The sequence below is a fragment of the Kryptolebias marmoratus genome, linkage group LG4 (genome assembly GCF_001649575.2).
Source record: "Kryptolebias marmoratus isolate JLee-2015 linkage group LG4, ASM164957v2, whole genome shotgun sequence".
Lineage (NCBI taxonomy): Eukaryota > Metazoa > Chordata > Actinopteri > Cyprinodontiformes > Rivulidae > Kryptolebias > Kryptolebias marmoratus.
The window spans coordinates 8,011,848-8,032,825 of record NC_051433.1 but is presented as its reverse complement, the minus strand read 5'-3'; the positions used below and the strand labels follow the sequence as shown (position 1 = coordinate 8,032,825).

The 20,978-nt window shown below is 42.7% G+C and overlaps 1 protein-coding gene across 2 annotated transcripts in view; it reads left to right on the top strand.

Annotated features, from left to right (window-relative positions):
- Positions 1–20,508, top strand: part of cbfa2t2 (CBFA2/RUNX1 partner transcriptional co-repressor 2) — a 35,099-nt gene extending 14,591 nt beyond the window's left edge. Inside the window, exons 1-11 of one of the 2 annotated variants that reach the window (XM_017408931.3) lie at positions 91–562; positions 10,303–10,461; positions 10,719–10,960; positions 11,062–11,151; positions 13,037–13,221; positions 13,317–13,561; positions 15,662–15,747; positions 15,987–16,179; positions 17,160–17,228; positions 17,366–17,556; positions 18,742–19,086. In XM_017408931.3, coding sequence (XP_017264420.1) covers positions 10,329–10,461; positions 10,719–10,960; positions 11,062–11,151; positions 13,037–13,221; positions 13,317–13,561; positions 15,662–15,747; positions 15,987–16,179; positions 17,160–17,228; positions 17,366–17,556; positions 18,742–19,086 — 1,779 coding nt within the window. In that variant the 5' untranslated portion in view covers positions 91–562; positions 10,303–10,328. Of the gene's footprint in view, positions 1–90; positions 563–10,302; positions 10,462–10,718; positions 10,961–11,061; positions 11,152–13,036; positions 13,222–13,316; positions 13,562–15,661; positions 15,748–15,986; positions 16,180–17,159; positions 17,229–17,365; positions 17,557–18,741 lie in introns of those variants that run through there. The other variant, XM_017408930.3, reaches the window with a different exon arrangement.
- The last annotated feature ends 470 nt before the right edge of the window (positions 20,509–20,978 follow it).

Sequence of the window (20,978 nt, the reverse complement as noted above, 5' to 3'; positions counted from 1 at the left end):
GGGGGGGGCTGGAGGGGGGGCTGTGACGTTGCCTGAGCACTCGACCCTTGAAAACAGGAGGAGACAGCGTGTGGGAAAACAGAGGAGGAGCCTGAGCCGAGAGGAAGACGGGCTGGGAAGGAGAGAGGCTCAGAGTCCGAGAGAGCCAGCATGAGAGAGGAGGGGAAACCAGCAGAGTCAGACTGAGTCATAGAGACAGAGCAGGGTGACAGGAAGAGTTCCACTTCAGCTCAATCTAAACAGCACAGAGAGAGAGACAAGGCAGGAGGGAAGTAAAGCGAGTGTGTGTGTGTCTCTGTGTGTGTGTGTGCGCGCGCTGCAGTGTTTGCTGGTCTGCTCGGTTATCCGTCTCCATCTGGGTGCCATCTGTGTCTCTGGCTTTGGCCTTCGCCACACTGGAGCTCCCATATGTGGGAATGCAAACACATGCCTGACATATGAAGGCGTGGAGTCACAAAAAAAAGGACAAAAAAAAAAAAAAGCAGAGGATATAAGAGGCTGAACTCTGCCGCTGCAGCTGACTTTCTTCAGGGACTGAAGAGCGGACTCTGCTAGAGTGGAGGTAGGGGCCAGTGGCTTCTGTTGCTTTTTGTAGAGAGTAGTAATTATTTATCTCCATGAAAGGGTGAGTGAAAGTGTGTGTAGTCTTGGAAACGGTGCACATTATCTCCACTAGTGTGTGTGTGTGTGTGTCATCCTGTAATTCCCAGAGCTGCTCTGTACTGTACAGATGGTGCTTCATCCTCTCCTCTTTATCTCTTCATCCTTGTCAGCTCAGGTAGGAGGGATGCCTTACTCAGGAAACCTCTGCCATATGCTCATAAATAATAATTGGATCTGAAGTTCAGGAACTTGAACATTTGTCAAGCTTTTTGTTTTTTCAGTTTTCTTCTCTCTCCAAAGAATTTCCTTAAATAACTACATCGCTTTTGTTCAGATTTTTCCTTTTCAACTTCTCATTCACTGCAGCCTTTTAAAAGCAGCGTTTCTTTAGTATGTAGCTGAGGGTAGGACCGTCTGTGTTGCCGTTTGCTAAAATAATTGGGATTCTGTATGTTAATTTTACATTTACAGCAAGATTTCTGCCCCAAATCTCTACGCTGCATTTTTATATATCTTGCAAGCTAAATAGGAAAACATATTTTCCAGGTTTCCACCATCTTCTTCCACCGAGGCTTCTGTTGAAAAGTTTAATCTACACAGAATTGTTATGCTATAGGATCAACCAGATGAATAGATTTACCAAATCTGTGTGTAAGTGGGGCTCATCCCTCTCAGCTGCCCATTGCTCAGAAAGTAATCAGTTTTTTTCCACATGGCAAGCCGAGCAGAAGAAAGTAGGTAAAGAAGACGTGCATCTGTTGTACAGTAACCCACACATATGGGACGAGGAGGGAAACTGCTGTGTCCGACTTTCATGCTGTCTGAATGTTAAACGCTGACATTAATAAAAACCCGTTGCAGAAAGTCACGTTGTCGTGATGCCGTTTATAGATGAGCAACACGGAGAAAATGGAGTCGATGCGGAAGAAAAGTCTTCACGTTTTTTTTAGCATGAGATGACATGGATAACGTGGAAGGAGTAGATGTGTGAGAAAGAACCAGACAGAGGACAGACAAAGAGACCTGGTCAACATCACGCCAGGGCTTGTCCAGGGCAGGTCATCAGGGAGATAGGAGCGACTAACTGTCAGCTGCACAGTCTTAAAGCAGAGACCTCCGTCTGGCATTCTGGACTCTGTCATACTCCTGACATCTGGCTCCGTGCTGGATCTGTTCAGGTCTGAATAAGCATTTGTGCAAAAGACATTCCACTTTCTTTTATTCAGAAATGTTGAATTTTATACGTACTGCTTTGTGGAGTTTGGTTTAGCTGTAGACGTGTGTGGCTTTGAAGTTTCTTATCATCTACTTGATAAGTGTCTGCTCAGCTGAAGGGAGGGAGTGCGTCTCCATGTGTGCACCAGGTGTCTTGCAGACATTGTGTCTGCTGAGCCCACAAGGTTGCTTGTGCTCTTGCTTTCTTCCTGAGCTCAACTCCAGCTGTGAGTTTCTGTGCTGAAAGTGTTGGAATAAATGGAGAATCAGACCACAAATGACCCCTGTGCTTTTTTTTTCTTTTTTGAAGAATTCATCACAGATACCCCCCATTTCCCCATTTTATCATGTATGCATACAGAACAGAGCAGCTGCTTGTAGAGTTTGCTGCAGGAAGTGCTCTATTAGTTCCAGTGGCAAGGGCATGGATATCTGGCCCCAGGGATTCTGTCAGAGGTTGTGCATTTGGATGTGTGTGCACGCGTGTTTGTTCTTGCATATGGGCATGAAAGTGTTGGCCATTTTTTTTTTTAGTAAGAACCTATCACTTAGCATCGTCTTAAATGATTGTTTCATCACAGGGAGCATTTTGTGGTTGGGTCAATAAATCGCTGTGAGTATGCAGAGGTGTACATCAGTCAATGAGCACCTGCACCCGCCTCATCCCTCTTCTTACAAGCCCATTGACATCATAGCCTTTTCTCTTTGTGCTAAGTGCATGAGTCAGGGGTCTCTTGCAGTGGTTTACTGACCTTTTGCCAGCCTGGGAGACCTGCTCAGTGACCCGAAGAGAGAGCTTTATTTACTGGTCTGGTGTGATCTGAGAGCAACAGCAACGCATGCTTAAAAGGCTAAGTTGAGTTCCTAAACTGTCACTTCAAGTCTTGGTTGTTGAAAGGGGTGAGAAGTCATCTAGGAAATCAAAACAATTAGTCCAAAGCAGATAAAATGTTTGCAGGACTGTTCTATTTCTGTTTGTTTAGCATCATTAACTACTGTCTCTTAGTCATTTCATTATTATTATCACAGTATTACTTAGTTTTCCAGTCCTTAACCAAAGTAGACATAGTGTTCACAAACATACAGATTGCTGTTTTTTGTGGGATGTTGTGCAATAAGATGCTTTTATATTTACTGAAAAAAAAACAAAAAAAACATGCAATTTTCCAGTGCAAACCTCAAAAGGCTATGGTTTATACTCAGAAGGACTAAAACATATATGTGCTGTGTTGTGAGGTGTGTGGGTGGACAAGAAATGGGTGGTGTTGCCTCTCTCCATCTCTGTCAAAGTCATTTATTTCTCTTACTTTTTTTTCCCCCTCCAGCCTTATTGTGAGAAAGCGTGCACACAAAGGAGAGTACTTCATTCGCTCATCCTGTCGTGGGTGATTTGGTGTAGGTTTAAAACTTACAGTCACGTCAGCATTTTAATCACAGGCAATTTTTATGTTGAAGCAGCAGTCACTTCATGATTGTGGGACTTTGTGTTTGTTATCAAGACATAGACCAGAAAAGAATACACAGTTCTCTTAGACAGACTTACAGACAACAGTATGCAGTGATAACACCTTAACACATGCACTACACAAACACACTCATCCTCTGCAGCTATCTGTGTCTCATTCTCCACATTGTTTTGAGCACAGCTGGCCTCTTTGTTTCACTTATCTGTCTCTCTCAGTGGTTGTTGGGCTCTGTTCTTCCATACAGCTGGGCTCTAAGCTCGCCCACAGCTTTGTTTATGTACTCTGTGAACCATACCCACTGCTCTGCTTCGCTTTCATTCATTCCATCACCAAAACTAGACTGAGGCAATTCCGAATAATTTATTTGTTTTACTCTGGTATGATTTACATTGTGATATTACTGAAAATACCTCGTAAATGTAATACTTTCTTGGCAAACAACGTAAAAAGCGAAAGGGAAGTTCTCCAACTGAAATGTTGTGACTCCATCCTATGCCTACTAGACACAATTAAATGCTAAAATGCCTCAAGATTAGTTTTTGGTCCAGCTTTCGTAACTTAAGTTAAGAATGGCAGGGCAGTTGTTTTCAGTTTGGTGATGAGGACATCTGGTTGGACCTGAGCCCAGTCAATTGGGCTTTTAAAGCCTGTTACACCTGGGCTAATATGTGTTAGTTTTGTTTTCTCATGGCAGAAGCTTGTACTTAGTTTTATGGACTACTGTAACTCAGTAGCTCAGTGTGTGCACATTACTTTGAACTTGAGGAAAACATTATTTTGCTTGGCTTCAGTTTTAAGTTTATTGTCTGGGTTTATAATATACAGGAGCCATGTCTTAATCTTCCAGACAGACACACTTATACATAATCATCAGTTTGTGTCAGAGGAGCTCTGTAACTTTGCTCCAACCTCATCTTTACTGTTATACGAAGGCCAACAATCAGTCAAATGCATTTAAAATTATACTTAAATGCTACAGCTAACTGTTGTTCATTTGGTGGTTTTGGTTAATAATTCATGCTAAAGCTAAACAATTAGTTACAGAGAGGAAGTCCTGCATGACTGAGAATCTCCACCAGTATGTTTCACCCAGATGTGTTGGTCATCTACAGTCCTCTGAAAAGAAGATGATGTGAGGAATTGATAATTGAATTGATTGAGAAGTGATAGTACGAGTGTATGTGTAGGTTTCGTCAATGGGCTTTTACTCAGGCATGTATGTCCCACTTTGGGGAAACCTTCCTCCTCCATCTCCAATCTCTATTTGACACAGGTTGCGTTTTTGTATAAAAGTGTGCGACTGATTGATGATACAACTGGGTGCAGAAGCCAGAAGCGTCTGTATATGTATAAAATATGTTCAGGTGAACAGATTTGTAAATATTTTATGTAATATAAAAGCAAAAAGTACAGTAACAAAGTTGCAGACTGGTACTGAAAGACTTGCTATTTTGTGGTTTACCAAAACTGTATTCTCACTGTCATGAACAGCAGAACAAAGGGATTTTGTAGGTCAGTATAGCAAAAGTGCAGGATTATATTTTGGCTATGGTTTTTGGTGAAAAAGACAATGTTTTCAATGCTTGTAATTCAAAACTTTCTATTAAAAAAGTGTCAGACATTGTAATATAATTTCTAAGTATTTCAGTTGTAAATTTCTGGGAATTTTTACTGTCCACAACCAGTTGCTCTGCTCCCCGCAGCGTGACCTCATATATATATTTATATATATATATATATATATATATATATATATATAAATATGTGGAGTCTGTTCCATTTCAGAGTCCAACATCTGCCAAAGTTCTTCTCCCTCCATCATCACATCACTGTACCTCTTTTTACTGCTCATTCTTAGTTTTTATGGACAGCGTCTGTCTGTCTTGCCGTCCCTTCTTTCGTTTTCTTTTTTCTGCTTGCCACTAAGTACATTTCCATCTGTGGTTCTTTTTTGCACTATGTGGCATGCTGGATTGCTGCAGTGTTTTTGTAATTATCTCCCTGACAGAGGAGGTTATGCAAGGGCTTCTCCCACCATTACTCCGTCATAGGGACATGTGAGGAATTTATCTCAGGAATATTTCTTTTTTTTTTTTTCACATGCACACATCGAAGCCCCCCAAATATTTTCATTTCTGTTTATCGTCTTCCAGAGTTGTCTGTTCCTCCCCTTTATGTCCCTGTATGTATTGCTCTTGCTTTGCCTTTACTGTCAACCTCGCCACCTCCCCATTGCTCCCCGTCCTAGCAGAGTGAGGAGCAGAGTGTTGACATTGGGTTTTATCCAAATATGTAGTCTACAGGGCTGGAAGGTGGTAATGAGAGCCAAGAAAAACAGCCTGGCTCTGAATCTGACAACCAGGCTTGTCTTCCTGACGAAACCAAATGAAAACAGTATTTTCTCTCCTTGTTATTCCCTCCCATCCTCCATCTTTACTTCCCGTTTTATGCCCCCTCCTCCAGATCTGGCGCCTCTAAATCAATGACTTAAGCCTTCTCGTTTAAGTTTGAATAAAATAAAATAAAGATTTTTACAAGCCATGTCTATTGTTTTATTGTTAAGGCAAGGTATTTCGTTGCAACAGTTGAGAAGGTGTCGTTCCCTAGAGAGCATCAAAGTGAATGAAGTAGCCCTGACCACCTTTTTTAGAAATGTTTTAACACCAAGTCATTCAACCTGCTGCTTACCTTTTAGGATATAATAACTGACATCGCAAGTGATCGCACATTCACTGTTAAAATTAATTTAAATGGATGTGGTCGTGTCTGTTGCTGTGTTCATCTTTGCACTGCAAGTGTGTGGGTGGAGGTCAGGAGGGAGCGCAGGATGGAGGAACAGATGTGTGCTGTATTGTGACTGTGTGTGTGGACGGACGGAGACCAGGTGCAGCCTTTGTCTCCCCAGCATTTAAGTCCACTCGCTCCGCATTCAGCTGCCTCGTGCCACCCCTTCCCTCCGCACCCCCTCCTTCCTCTCCTCGGTTGACGGCAGGGCAGAGATGTGTATTTATGTGTGTGTGTGTGTGTGTGTGGGTTGGGGCTGCCTTGGCCTGAAGGAGAAGGCTCCAGCAGTCCCTTATGCTCCCCCCTCCTCCTCGTCCCTCACAGGTGACTGTTGGAGGTCCCAGCTGGCTTGCTCTTGGCCGATTAGATCCATATGGTACAGGAGGAGGAAAGAAAGCCTGGTTAATGTTCAAATCAATTGCTGTTGTCTGTTCTTGTAGGAGATTTTTTTTTTAATATTATTGAGACTGTGTTGTCAAATAGTGTGCATCGATAGTGTTTATTGGATTTGATGTTAAGACAATATGAATAATTTAAAAAAAAAAAACTGGACTGAACTCTTTCATTTGAAATTTGTTCTCTCTTTTGCTCCTAGTATGATGTCCTAGTATGGACACCGATGTTTAAGCTGAAAATTAAGCTAATTTAGGTATTTGTGCTACTTGTCAAGCTTACCATAAAGTTTAAAAGTAAGGATAATACTTCTAACTTGCTGAGTATATAGGCTTGTAGTCTGAAAACTACATTGCACAAGCTAACCTTTTAACTTTTATTATGTATTAAACATTTTGTAGTGAACTTGAGTGGATAAAAAGAAGATCAGACTGGAGAACTTTCTGCTCTTCTTGTACTCCCTACACCTCACAACCTCAGTAAATTTCATTTATTGACTTTTAAAACGCATACAGCTTAACAGTCCCATGAGCCTTTGCTCTAATAATTGAACAACTACTTGCAGTACAAAAGACTGGGCCCCTGTAGTTCACTACAATACCTAATATGTTAGGCTGTACAACATTTTGTACTCTCTAGCTACCCTATGTGATATGATAATATGAAACCTATTTAACACGATATGCTGTATTTCCACAACAACTTTAAAGATGAACTCAGGAGTGTTGCATGTTTATATGTGTTCGAAGATGTTAACCTGAAGTCATACAGGATCATTCCATTCCACATGCCTTGATTTTTGTTTATTCTCAGTGATAAATTAGCCATGCCTGTGTTGTATTTTCTCTCACCTCATTTGTATGACAGGATAGAGATAGCAGAGTGCACACCAGGCCAACATGAATGTCTCACAGCTGCCAGACCTTCACAGAGTTTAGATTTAAGAGTTAAAACAAGAGCTTAATAACCCCTAACACAGAACACATGTATTTAAACATCACATCAAGTGTGATTTATATCTACCGACACAAAGTAAGTTGTTCACCTTCTTGTGTTACATGGGAAATAAATCAAAGGTCTCAGAAAATTATCTTTCCATTTCTGATTTTATTGCGTTGAGATTTTGTAGTGGTTCAGCTGAAGTCTTCTTCTTACTTGTTTTTGCCTCGTTTTGAATCATCACCTGTGGAAGCAAAGGCAATTAAAGCTGGCTGAATGTTTTAATGCAGACAAGCATCACCTGAAGCAGAACAAACAAGGAACACCTGGCTAGCAACAGCCATCACCATAGATGCATTTTTACTTTTCCATCGCTTCAATAAACAGCTGTTATAGACAGCAAATACATGAGGCAAAGTAACTTACATGGTTAAATTAATTAATATGTATATACCCTTGAGAAGAGGAAAAAAAAGAGCACAAAAGAGTGGCGTAAACCTTTATGTTGATGTCAGCAACAAATGTCAGTATATTAAAAATGTGAGAAGGAATTAGCAAGTTCTCAATTTAAATTGTATCCACGTTTATTTCAAAGTGAAGTCCATATATCATGAACATCCTACACATTTGTGATGAGAAACTTTGTGTATCATCTCTTTGTTCCATTACAGCAAGGATGACAGGTGGCATTCAGACCAAACACCCCACATCCTCCTTTAAGCCAATATTCACCTGAGTTAACGTTGGGCCACTTTGTGCCCTCTGTGTGTGTGTGTGTGTGTGTGTGTGTGTGTGTGTTGTGGTTGCAGTGACAGCTGCCTCCCCTGAAAGTCCTGTGACTATATCTTATGGACTCAGGTGCTTGGAAGCCAGATAAAGTCATCCAGCTATGTATGCCGTCTAATTGACAAGCAGAGGCAATTCTCTGTGGGCCATCAGCAATACGTACACACACACCTGATGTCTCCTGTTTTGGCCATTACCTCTGGCACGGCCAACAACAGCCTCTGCCACATCTTAAGATTGCGTGAACACAGCTGCAACCTAATTTTTCAGTTCCCTGCCAGAATGGATCACATAATACGTAATTGTTATCATCCATTTTAATTTCGTGGCATTTTGTATACCTGTCAGTCAAATGCAGTTGGTCTTTATACGAACAACACTTGATTTGAATGAAAAAAACAAACAAAAAAACGTCTGTTATTTTCTGTAGAAGTCATGCAAATGTGTCAACAAAGAAGTGAATACATTTTAGAGCAAAGCGAATGCCCAAATCCTAGCTCTTATGTGTGTGTTTGTGTGTACAAAATTGTTTACATGGTAACAGTGTTGACTCTAAGGCCATATGCCCCGTTGATTCTGTTATTGAGATGTCAGTCTAATTTCCTGGCCATACGGAAGAAGTGTGCAGAGCTTTGGAACCGGTGTGTGTGCGTGCCACAGGCTGCTTCCTGCAGTGCACTGGCAGACCGCATGTGTGGTGGGTATGGCAATCCAAATGTCTGCGTAGATCCCTCCTTCCTGCCCCCTGTGTTGGTGAACAGGTGGAGTGATGGCAGGCAGGCTAGAGGGTTGAGAGAGAAAGGGATGGATAGAGGCAAAGGGAAAGAGGTTGAAGAGGACTGCAAAACCAAAAAAAAAGGGAAGAACAGTCAAAGCTGTATAATGAGTTGTAGACTTGACAGATGAGTTGCATAGGGCATACTCAAGAGAGTTTGCGGATAGGACACAAAAGGCAAATGGGGCTTAGAGATATGTTAAGACTGTAGCAAGGTTACAGGCTCATATTTTTAGAATTTGTTTTTTCATTTAGTCATTTAGAATTCCTCTTCCCTTTTAATGCTTTAATTTGTTTATATTTTCTATGTTTTATGCAAACAAAAATACCATGTATTTATTCAATAGAATTCTTTAATATTCCTTCTGCATTAGCTATTGATAAACCTTCCAACTTAACCCTTTATAAACTAGAACCCTATATAGCTCAAGGCCATGAAGAGTTCATAGCTGTGAAAAAGATATAAAGGGCACCATTGAAGTCTTAAAACCATGAAACCACATTTTAAAAGCTGCTCTCTTCTGACCTATGACCTGTGAGACCATGCTTGTCTATTAATCGTCAATTCTTGAAGCAGTTAGAAAAGTCTGATCCACTCTAAATGGAGACAGGACCAAGCCTTCATGGATCTCCGGGAGACAAAGGCGGCTTCTGATACCACATCTCCCCACTACCACACCCCCTGTTGCGCTTTCTCCAAACCCCTTATCTGGTGGTCTCATTCAACGTCAATAGCATATTGAGGAGTTTCGTTTAACATTCAAAAGCTTTGCCGATCTTGTTAGTAAAGCGTGAAATAGCTCCGTCCCTTTCTCTCCCTGTGTCTCATTTCTTTCTTTGCCCCTCTATTTGCTGGGGTTCTCAATGAGGGGGCATTCTACTCCCACACAATGGACTTCTTCAGCATTTCTTCTGTTATTGATCTGAATGGGTGAAAGGGGCTAAACTTTAGACATCTGGTTCTTTAATGGGGGCAGGGCAGTTGATGCCATGGCAGTATGTGTTGGATGATGTGAAGTGGGTTTGGGTGAGCTGGGGGGCATTGCACTTTGTTTTCTTTTGCTGCTAAGGATCTAAAAGCTTTTGCATTAATTTAATTTGGTGAGGTGGTAGTTAAACTGTTTTTTTTATGCGTTTTTATACTGTCATATCCAACTTTTCATTGGACTGGTTTGATCCAAATTTACATTTTTGTGGGCTTCTTATTCAGTAATGAAATACATGCGCTTTCATGTCTACTTGCAGTGAAACTCATTTGAAGACATGTTCATATAGTGACTTAAATACAAGTTTTTAAAGGTTTCTGACCCTCGACTGACCTTTTACTTTTTTTCTCTGCAGACAGTAGAGAGAAGAAGAGCCCTGCCATGCCCGGTTCGCCTGTGGATGCTAAGACTCATTCCAGATCAGCCCCCAGCAGCAGCTCCAGCTCCACTATGCCACCCCTGCCTTCTGTCAACCCCAGTGGCCCTCGACCAGCCTCATTTTCCACGACAGCATGTAAGACCAATTCCAAAGTCTGTATAAATTTGGCCATTTACTTGTCCATCTTAATCAGCCCATCATTTCTGCTTTAGATTGTTTTACAACCTAAAACTGCAAGCCATTTTGAACTTGTCACTCCTTTTTACTTATTTCTTGATAATGTTTTGTTAGAAGAAAAAAAAAATCATAAAAATAGGTTCAGAGCATATGGTCACACCCATCAGAGTTTATTTTAATTTCATCGCTTTTTTTCCTCACCTCCACTCTCCCAGTGTCCAATGGGAATCATCATTCCCCACCAACCCTGAACGCAGTGCCATCTCCACCACAGCGTTACAGCAACGGACCATCCTCCTCCTCGTCTTCATCACTAGCTAATCAACAGCTGCCGGCCACCTGTGGGGCTCGCCAGCTGAGCAAGCTGAAACGTTTCCTGACCACGCTGCAGCAGTTTGGCAACGACATTTCTCCTGAGATTGGAGACAGCGTCAGAAGCCTAGTTCTGGCTCTTGTGGTAAATTCTGTGATCTTTAAAGAAGAGGGGAAACATCAGCAGTGTTTGTAGAAACTCATCTATTCTTTGCTTTCATAACCTTCACTTTGCCTGTCTCCTAGAATTCAACAGTTACCATTGAGGAGTTTCACACACGTCTTCAGGAGGCCACCAACTTTCCCCTACGACCCTTTGTTATTCCTTTTCTCAAGGTAAATATGACCTCCCTGTGAGAGACGCTCTGGCCTGGCAACTCTGAACAGGATTAAGTGCGTTACAGAAAATGGATGGTTAAATGGAGTGTTTGCAAAATATGAAGCAACCATCAATCAACAGGCTTTTGTGTAGTTTCTGATAACTGAATAAATTTTTTTATTATTGGTTTAAAATATCAATCAAAATTTCCCTTTCAACTTTACAAGCAGCAGATGAGTGTGTGTTAAACAATCTCTCCAGGCCCTTTGTACTGGGGGAGTTTGCAACAGTATACTTTTTAGGAGCTCCCCTCAGTAAAACAGCCCATAAATCTTCACTGAGTTGTACCTCTGTACTTTAAACACTCAAAATCTCTTTTTCCACACTTACCTCTTACTTACCTTTGGAGGCCCTCCATCTGCCTGTCTGAGGCTGAGACAAGAATCCTCTGTTCACCTTTTTTCCACTAATTTATTACACGGTTGTGTGCTCTCCCCGACCTAATTCCAACTTTGCGAGAGTAAAAAAAAGAGATGGGACAGATGGGATGAATTCTGTGAGGAAGTGGAAAACAGAAAGAGGTGGGTGAGGAGGGGAGAAGGAAAAATGGGAACTCGGAAGTGTGAAACATGCCTATAAAGTGTTCCCTTCTCTTTTTATGGTCTCCAGTGCGCCATATGGAGCCGCTGTCCCTTTTTTTTTTTTAAAAGAGCATTTAGCTTCCAAGGCGCCGCCAATCTAGCATCCGCCCCAGTGAACCCCAGAGAGCCTTACACTCAACTGACGCACAGCACATGTGTCTGCTAGCTGGGGCCCCAGGGAAAGGGGATGGGGGGGGGGGGGGGNGGGGGGGGACACATGCAGAGGAGCATGGGAGATGGGAAAGGGGTGTTGTCAAAGAGCAAACCACAAAGCAGAAGTTTCAGCACCTTTAAGGGGGAAGTGCAAGAAACGTCATGAGCTTCAATGAACAGAACCGTAGGAGAAACTGTTCGACCCGGAGAAAAAGAAGTGTAGTTCTACAAAATCTTTAAACAATGGTTAAAAGTGCTCTATCACAAGATGAGGTCAGTGATAAAATGAGAAGGGTATGGTTATTTATTTGGTTGCTCACCAAGACGGAGCAGAGGGGGTGAGGAAGTGAAGTAATTGCAAACACACTGGAGTCTGTTCCTAATTAGGGAAAATGCGGGGAACAAAAGCGAGATGGAAAGATTCGACAGACAGACACAGATAAATATGTACATATGTATATAAAAAATGAAGAGGGAAGGGTGGAGAGTAGAGCTTGTGCATCATTTGTTTTGAAATGTTTTGAAGCCTTGGTACCATCATACATACTTTTACTGTGACCAACATATTGTGCTCAGCAGTTGTTCTGCGTTAGAGGCCAGAAACCAACATCAGTGGCAGCTCTCCCATTTTCATTTGAATTAGGAAAGCCACAGCCTCTATGGAGACAGCCACAGAGCAACACCCAAACCCAAGTCAAGCTCCCTGTTTAAAAATCATTTTTCTTCCTTGGAACACAGAGCTGCACTTTTACTCTTAAACCGAATTTATGGTAACCGCTTCTGTGAAACAATGTGGACTCTGTAGATATACACAGTTGTATTTATACAATATTTTACTCAGTTGCATTAAAGCTTTTCATCCGTCCACATTCAGTTACTCTACAGTGCTTTGAGTCTTTCTGCAAAACATAGCAGAGGTTTAATAGATATTAGCAATTCTCCTGGAGGGTCTCCCCTTCTAAAGCACCCATCCATATTGTTTTTCTACCACATCATCTACATTGTGTGTGTGTGTGTGTGTGAAAGTGCCCTTTTGTTGCATCTTGTTGGTAAACTAAGTTCAACTGAGTAATTTGCAATAATATATATCTTTTAATTTTATTGACAGGCAAATCTTCCCCTGCTGCAAAGGGAGCTGCTCCACTGTGCTCGGGCAGCCAAGCAGACCCCGGCTCAGTACCTGTCCCAGCACGAGCACCTCCTGCTAAGCACCACTCTGACCTCCTCTCCAGACTCTTCTGAGCTCCTGATGGAGCCGCCTGAGACAGGAACCAAGAGACACAGCCCCAGCAGGTTAGATAACCATACTAAAATTGTCCCTATCATTAAATAATAAGCTACAATAAGTTGGTAGAATTATTTGTAAAGATGTGATGTCTCCTGTACAGAGTTAAAGAGAATGGTTTCCACGAGCGCCCACCAGTAGCCATGGAGCCCGCAGCAAAAAGGATTTGCACCATCAGCCCTGCTCCTCGACACAGCCCTGCCCACCCGCTGCCCCTCACCACCCAGCTTCACCCGACCCCTCCACCCCTGCAACACTACGCTCTGGATGACATCGCAGCTCCACACATCTTGCACAGCCAACGTGTGCTGGAGATCCGTGAGCTCAAGGACAGGCCCAGACTGCCTGGTATGTGATGAATGTTTAATCTCTGCGTTGCTGGTAATGAGATAAAAGTTGTACTTTTACACAATGATGTTTTAAGAGGACAATACTTTCATTAAAGGTACAAGTTATGACAATTACTGACATCTAGTGGTCAAGTGGAAAATAACAACCCCCTCAAACGCTAACAAATTTTTGTATTTAAAGATGCTAAACCATGTCGCAGAGTTTTTAAATCTTTATTTCTATAGCCATATCTGCTGCTCATTGTCTTTTTAAATTGTGTCCCTTTTTAGATAAATTCTTTTTTTTTGTGCGTTTTATCTGAATTTTGGCCACTAAATCCTCTGTCATACTGGTCATTTGGAGCAGGTTAGCTGATGAAAAGGCTACTATACCTAGCCACAATTATCAGTACCTAGCAACTGCTTATATTACTAAGCAACTTAAAAAAATAATCAACTTTAAAGTCACTAAAAATATGCAGACCTTGCAACCCAGCTGTTGAGTGTTCAAGTTTTTAATTTTTTTTTCTCATCACGCTTGAACACCACTTTTTTATGTGTGGTCATATAAAAACTAATTGGGCAAATAAATGCACCTCATTTAGATTCAACGGCTTCAGATATAATTAAAACACACTAATGAGTTGAGCAAAGTGCTAAAGTCGTCATCAAATAGATCAGCAAAAATCACTTTGGCACTTTTCCATAATCGTGTACTGTAAATACTAAAACGGCTCCTTCACAGTAGCACAGCTTTAAGTAGCAGAAAGTGCTTTTTAGAAATGACCACATAAACAGATGCACATGCGTGAATACAATGTTCTATACACAATAATGGGTGGTCTGTGTGTTTGTGTTCCCTGGTTCAATATAGTATCTCTGGAGTCCAGATATGTATATAAACAGAGCCATACTGTCCGAGCAAAGAGTTGGTCCTACTCTGGTGTATATCTGCCCTTCATTTAGGGCTTGTCAGCACTCAGTGGAAACAGCAGTAGCTCATAGACACACACACACACACACACACACACACACACACACACACACACACCAGGGTCATTCGTGCACAGGCACATACACACCTTGATGTGTTCAGGGTAGAGGTGCTGTTTTTACGAGGCCTTAGTCTGTCTGACAGCCTCCCACCCGCCTGCCGCCACTTAACTTGCAAGCACACACACACGCAGACACACACACGTAAGCACATCAGTCCACACACTCTTAGCTTTGAACTGATGAACACTGATGAGAACCAGGAGTAGGGAAGATTTTGGGAAAGCAACCGTGTGTGTGTGTGTGTGTGCGTGCGTTAATGATTCTTCTTGTTGGCTGTTTCTTACCAAGATCGAAGAAATTGCGGTTTCCATCTCTATGCATGCGCACTATCTGTGTGTGTGTGTCTTAACGCAGATCCTATGTTTGGGAACATGGTATCAAGATGTTTTTAGCTTCTGCATGAGTACTTCCCAGTATGTGCAAACTATTATTTCTCTTCAGTGGATAATTAGATATTGCTTAAGTCCTGCAGTGATTGGAATCAGACAGTTGTGTGTGTGTGTGTGTGTGTGTGTTGCAGTGATCCACAGTGAGTGTCAGGCCGGCTGGTTGTGTTTAGAAGTGGAGCCACTCCACTCAGCCTGAGTGTCTCCCTACTGGAATGCTGTGAGCTCCAGGAGGGGAGGTGCTCTGGGAGAAGTGTGTGTCTGTTTGTGTATGTGGTTGACAGCTGACTTCCAGATGTGTGCAAGGAGTCTGTTTTGCATCACAGGCTTCCCCTTTTCCCTTTCACTCCACTTTTGTTGCTTACTGTCCCAGGCAACGTTTGTGTCTTATTTTCCTCTGCAGTAACCTCACATCATTCCTGTCAGACTTAATATTTTTGAACAAAGGAGTTGCCTTTTTTTTTTTAATTTTGAAGTTACGGTCCTGTATGAGTAAAGCTGATGCAGGGTTGATTTGTTGCTCTAATATTTGTTCACAATGAAGAGGCTATTTAAAAGTAAGGAGGCACAAATGACTCACAGAAAACGGCTCATTCACACGTTCACTGTCACTTATGGCTTCTTCTACATCCAAAGGAATGTTAATCACGTTGGTCCACTGTCTATGTTTTAATCAGGCACTAATGGGGGCTACCGTGAAGAGCCGGTGGACCACAGACTGACTGACAGAGAGTGGGCTGATGAATGGAGGCATCTGGATCATGTAAGTCCACAGACAGGCACCACTACTGCTAATGGCTTGTGATAGAGAAGGAATGTAATTTGTTTTACAACTGGGGTCTTTAGCAGGAGGGTTTCAGCTTTTCACAGATTGCAGGCAATGATAAAATGGCACCTTTGCCTAATAAGACATCAGAGGTGTATGATTTGTAAGTTTAGTTTTACAAATGATAGCATATCATGAGTGGAGCGGTTTGTAAAACGTTCCTCTTCGTCTTCTAGGTGTTGAACTGTATTGTGGACATGGTGGAAAAAACACGGAGGTCAGTGAGCGTGCTCAGACGATGCCAGGAGGCAGATCGAGAGGAACTGAACTACTGGAGACGCCGTTCGAGCGAGCAGGAAGACCCACGCAAAGGAGGCTCCGGCTCTGCTCCGTTTTCCAAGACGCACAGCCCCCACACAGCAGAGTCGGGTGGGTTTCCTTTTACATTTAATGAATCTATCTGTGTCATATAAGATGGAAAGCATTCTGCTGGCCTTCCATAGATGTTTTTGTAGACCAAATATCTGCTGTGCAGTAATTTTGGCATGAATTTAGAAGATAAATCAGGACACAGGAGTTTATGTGCCTTACTCATTACACCATCTAGTGGCCATGAATAGAGTTGCGCTCGTAAAGTCACATGTCAGTGTGTTAGAGAGTCCTTCCACAGTTAGTCCCCCAGTCTGCTGTGTACTGGCACTGTTCTCTCTGTGTGCCAGCCTTGCTGTCCTCCTGCTGCTCCATAGTCACAAACAGGTGCCAGGACTGGCCTCCGCCATATCGGCCACAGAAGGGCCGTCCTGCCGGCTCAGAGACCCAGAGCTGGCTGACTCGCCAGAGCACCATCTGGGCCCACAGCCGGAAAGCCTGCCTGCCTGCCTGGGCTCAGGCCACAGTAGTGGGGGTGTATATGAAGGCTTGTTTGGAGGGAAGGAGATTTAAATGAAGGGAAAGAAGGACAGAAGCAGGGAGACCTGACATGAGAAATGGGAGAGCAGGAAAGGAGCCAGTCGGCAGCGTTGGAGAGATGCAGCTCAGAAGCGACACAGAAGGGAACTGAGACTCAGGGAAAGAAATCTGACGGAACAGTCCGAATACAGACACATCTTGTTGGTCTGCAGTTTCCTCTGAGCCAAACGCATTCCTTTCCGAAGCTGTCAGATCTCGAATCGGTCCAAGAATCTGACAGCCAACAATTATGTTGGTTGCGCGCCTTAAAAATGCAAACGTGTTTGCATCTGCGATAAAATTAACTCAACGAAAAATAAATTATTAGTTCACCCACAGACTCTTTTATCTTGATTAAGCTGCCAGTCTGAAAGACGACCATTATTATTTAAATGGGGGAAAAAAAAATCTCTCCTTGTAAGTTCAGGCTGGTGTTTATCCTCTTTGTGTCTTTTCCACAGACTCCCAGCGTGAGTTTGCTCCACGGCCAGGCTCAGCATATGTTACAGATGAGATCTGGAGGAAAGCTGGTAAAAACACTGTCATAACTTTTAATTATTGACAAAAAACATCAGTTTTGTCACTGATTTGTCAGACCATTGTATGCTGGGCACATACACGTATGTGCCGGAGTTAACTCCTGACGCTCGTCTGTTCTCGTACGCAGAGGAGGCGGTGAACGAGGTGAAGCGTCAGGCCATGGATGAAGTTCAGAAAGCAGTGGCAGAGGCTGAGCAGAAGGCTTTTGAGATGATTGCAGCCGAGCGGGCGAAGATGGAAAAGACTCTGGCTGAGGCGAAGCGGAAAGCTCAAGAAGACGCCATCTTGGTCATCAATGAGCAAGAGGACTCGAGTGAGGTGAGCAGCAGAGGAAATATCATCATGTTCAGCTAGTTCTGCTGTGCAAACAGCAAACAAGATTTCAATAAACACTAAGCATATTTATTAGTTCTGAAATATGTGCTGTATTGTTTCTCATTTCACTGAATGAAATGTAGCATTTAGCATCTTAGCAAACAGGCAAATGATAAAGTTAAAGTAAAGAAAAAGGCTACAACCTCTGTGACTCCAATTCTGTGATTCACCACAAAAGGTTTAATGTAAATAAATGGAATGATAATTGAGTGTGTGCAGGGCTCTCCCCAGTTTCCAGCTTTGTGTGTTTTAATCACATGACTTCACCATCTTGATCTGTTCATGTTTGAACAACCAGAAGGTGATATTTCACTGAGGTGTGTCTGATGGGAGACTCAAATCTTTCAAAGTTGCAAGAAAATTACGAGCAAGTGACCACTGAGCCGTGTGGCCGTGTTCTTTGAAAATCATGGCTTGTTTTGTAAATCTGTTCTCTTAGTTTTGCACATGATCAAAACTCAAGCGACACGGCTGCGACTTACAGAAGGAAGTCTCGAGACATTTAGGAGACATTTAGGAGACATTCAGGAAACTCCTCCATTAATTATTTTTACCAACTACATGCAGCCCAGAGACGTCTCACCTACAGGCAGCTTAAAGAACATCCCAGCTTCACAGAACAAACAAATGACAGAAGAAAGCTAATAAAGCTATATTTATCTATAACTGGACTCAATATTAGACTTGCAATTCCAAATATTTTTTAGTTCAAACTGAAGAGTCTTATTGACGCGTCTCCTTCTCATTCTGCTTTAGAGTCGCAGTCATTTCATCTGCGCCACAATCATCCTCATAAAGAGCGTTCCTTCAGAGTGACAGATCACACACTTGATTCATGAAGCTGTCGCCCTTTTTGGAACAAAACACTCAGAGTTGTCTTCATGTTAGTGCTTAGAAAACTTCTACTAATCCCACTTTTTGGACCAGACCCCAGACTATCTGGGTTTACATCTTGTGTTTACTTGTTTGTGAAAACCACAGTTTGACAGCTAGAAAAACAAAATCAGTTATGCGGTTTCAGATGGGTAGTTTTTCATAAGAAGCTTTTTCGTGGAACTGAATACACATTAGTTTGTGAAATAAACTCGAAAAACGTATTTTTCTCTCTCTCTCTCTGTCTCTTCTTAGTGCTGCTGGAATTGTGGCCGTAAAGCGAGCGAGACCTGCAGCGGCTGCAACGCCGCTCGCTACTGCGGCTCCTTCTGCCAGCACAAAGACTGGGAAAGACATCACCTGATCTGCAGCCCCGGACTTCAGGCTCAGCCCAAACCGGTGTCCGCCATCACTGCGAGCAGAGTGGCTGCTGTCACCACAGCAGCGGCAGCTGGGATGTCTCTCGTCGGTCTAGCTGGGGTCAAAGCGCCTGACGGCGTGCCTTCAGTTTCCAGTCCGAACGGAGAGAAGGCTTCAGTCGCCTCCCGCTCCTCCACTCCATCCACCCCTGCCTCGGCTTCTGAGACCAACGGACATTAGGAAGAGAGGGATCTCAGCGGTTAGCGCGTCATCGATCCTCTTTGTTAACAGGGAAGAGTTGAATCAGCGGCATGAGGAAACTATTTGTGGGTGAAGTTAGGATAACAGATTTTTTCATCATACTCTGGCAGATAAAGAAAGACAGACTATGGAAGACTGTTTTGAGTGATACATCAACTGGGACTTTGGTTTTGGCAGAGAACAAAGGGACTGGTTCTGCAAGCATCCATTGGATGAACAGATCTCCATAACAGATGGAAACATGTTTCTTGTCGTCCAAAAGCCCAAATCCTGGATCTGTGAGGGCTGGAAAGAAAACTCATGATTGATCTCAGTTTATCTGTGTCTGCAGACAGAAAGTTCTGAAAGTAAGGCATATAACTCCCGCACCCACAGCCCGATGTCACTCACTTTGTTGTGTGTAACTGTAGGACCTGGAGGTTAGTGTTGTAAACAGTGTAACGTTACCAGCCCTGAAGCATCTGTCTTTGTTGTTTAGGAAAACTCTGACAGGAGACCACCTGAGACTGATCTCCGCAGCTCCTCTGTGTACATAAATATTTGGTCACCAACGTGTTGTCAGACGTTCATGTGTGCGAATGAGTCCAACTTTGTGCTGTCGGTGAATATTGTAAAGCATATGATTATTTTTTTTTTAAAAGTAATTTTAAAATGAAGCGTTCAGGTCTTTCACGCTGTCTCTGCATCACCAAAGTTTCCTATTGCTAAAGAGAGTCGTTGTCATTGTCCTGTTTGTGTCTTTGTGAACAAGAGATTATAATGTCATAAATCACATTTAACTGGGAACTCTGGTCATTATTTTCTGATCGCCAGACGCGCTCAAACAACAGAGGAGGTTGTTTGTTTTAGGTACAAGCACAGAAACGTTCAGCTCTGACTTTTATTCTGGGTAAGGTTTCACTTCGGCCTCGTTCACGTCAGCAGCTGTGTGCGACAAGGTCAGATGTTGCTCCAAGTCTTTCATCGCTGCAGTTTGTTCGTAAGAAGAGACGGATCTGTTAGAATCTGTTTTAATTGCTTTATAAATTGTCCACAGACAGAAAATTCTCATTGATGCCCATACTGTAGTGGTGCAGGTTCAGAGCGGTGCCTCTGTCCCACAGAAAATCTCAGGAGCTAAACTTTATTTGTTTGTACAGATCTTTCTAGTTCTTTTGTCCCAGTTAGGTTCAACTTTAGCGAGGAACTTTGATTTTTACCATACTCTGCTGTTACAACCAAGATATTCTTGTTTTTTGTTTGTTGTAAGAAGACTTTGTACAAAAGATTATGAGAATGCCTTTATTTTGAGCCACATCCCCGTCATTCTTTAAAAATGCTTTTTGTTATGAGGCATAACTTCATATGAAAAGCTTATCTTGACATGAAATACAGAATAAAGAAGTAGAATTGCTTCAGAGATGTTCTCTCTTTTGTGTTTGTCTTTTTTTTTTAAGCAGTCCATTAAAAATCCTCTGATCATCTAATGCAGTGGTTCTTAAAGTTGGGGTCAGGACCCCACTGTGGGTCATGAAACACCAAGTGGGGGGTCTTGAGATAAATTTCATAAATGAATAAATGCGGTGGTTAGAGCTGTCGCCTTGCAGCAGGAAGGTCACGGGTTCGCCTCCCGGCGGGGGCCTTCCTGTGTAAAGTTTGTCTGTTCTCCCTGTGCACGGGTGGGTTTACGCCTGGTACTCCACTTTCCTCCCACACACCAAAAAACAGGCAAGTTCGAAAAACTGGAAACTCGAAATTGTCACGAAGGAGTGAGAGCGTGAGTCGTCGTCTCTCGTTTGTCTCTGTGTCCCTGTGATGGACCTGTCCAGGCCGTCCCCCACCTCTCACACAGTGACTGCTGAGGATAGACACCGTGCACAGACAAGCAGGTA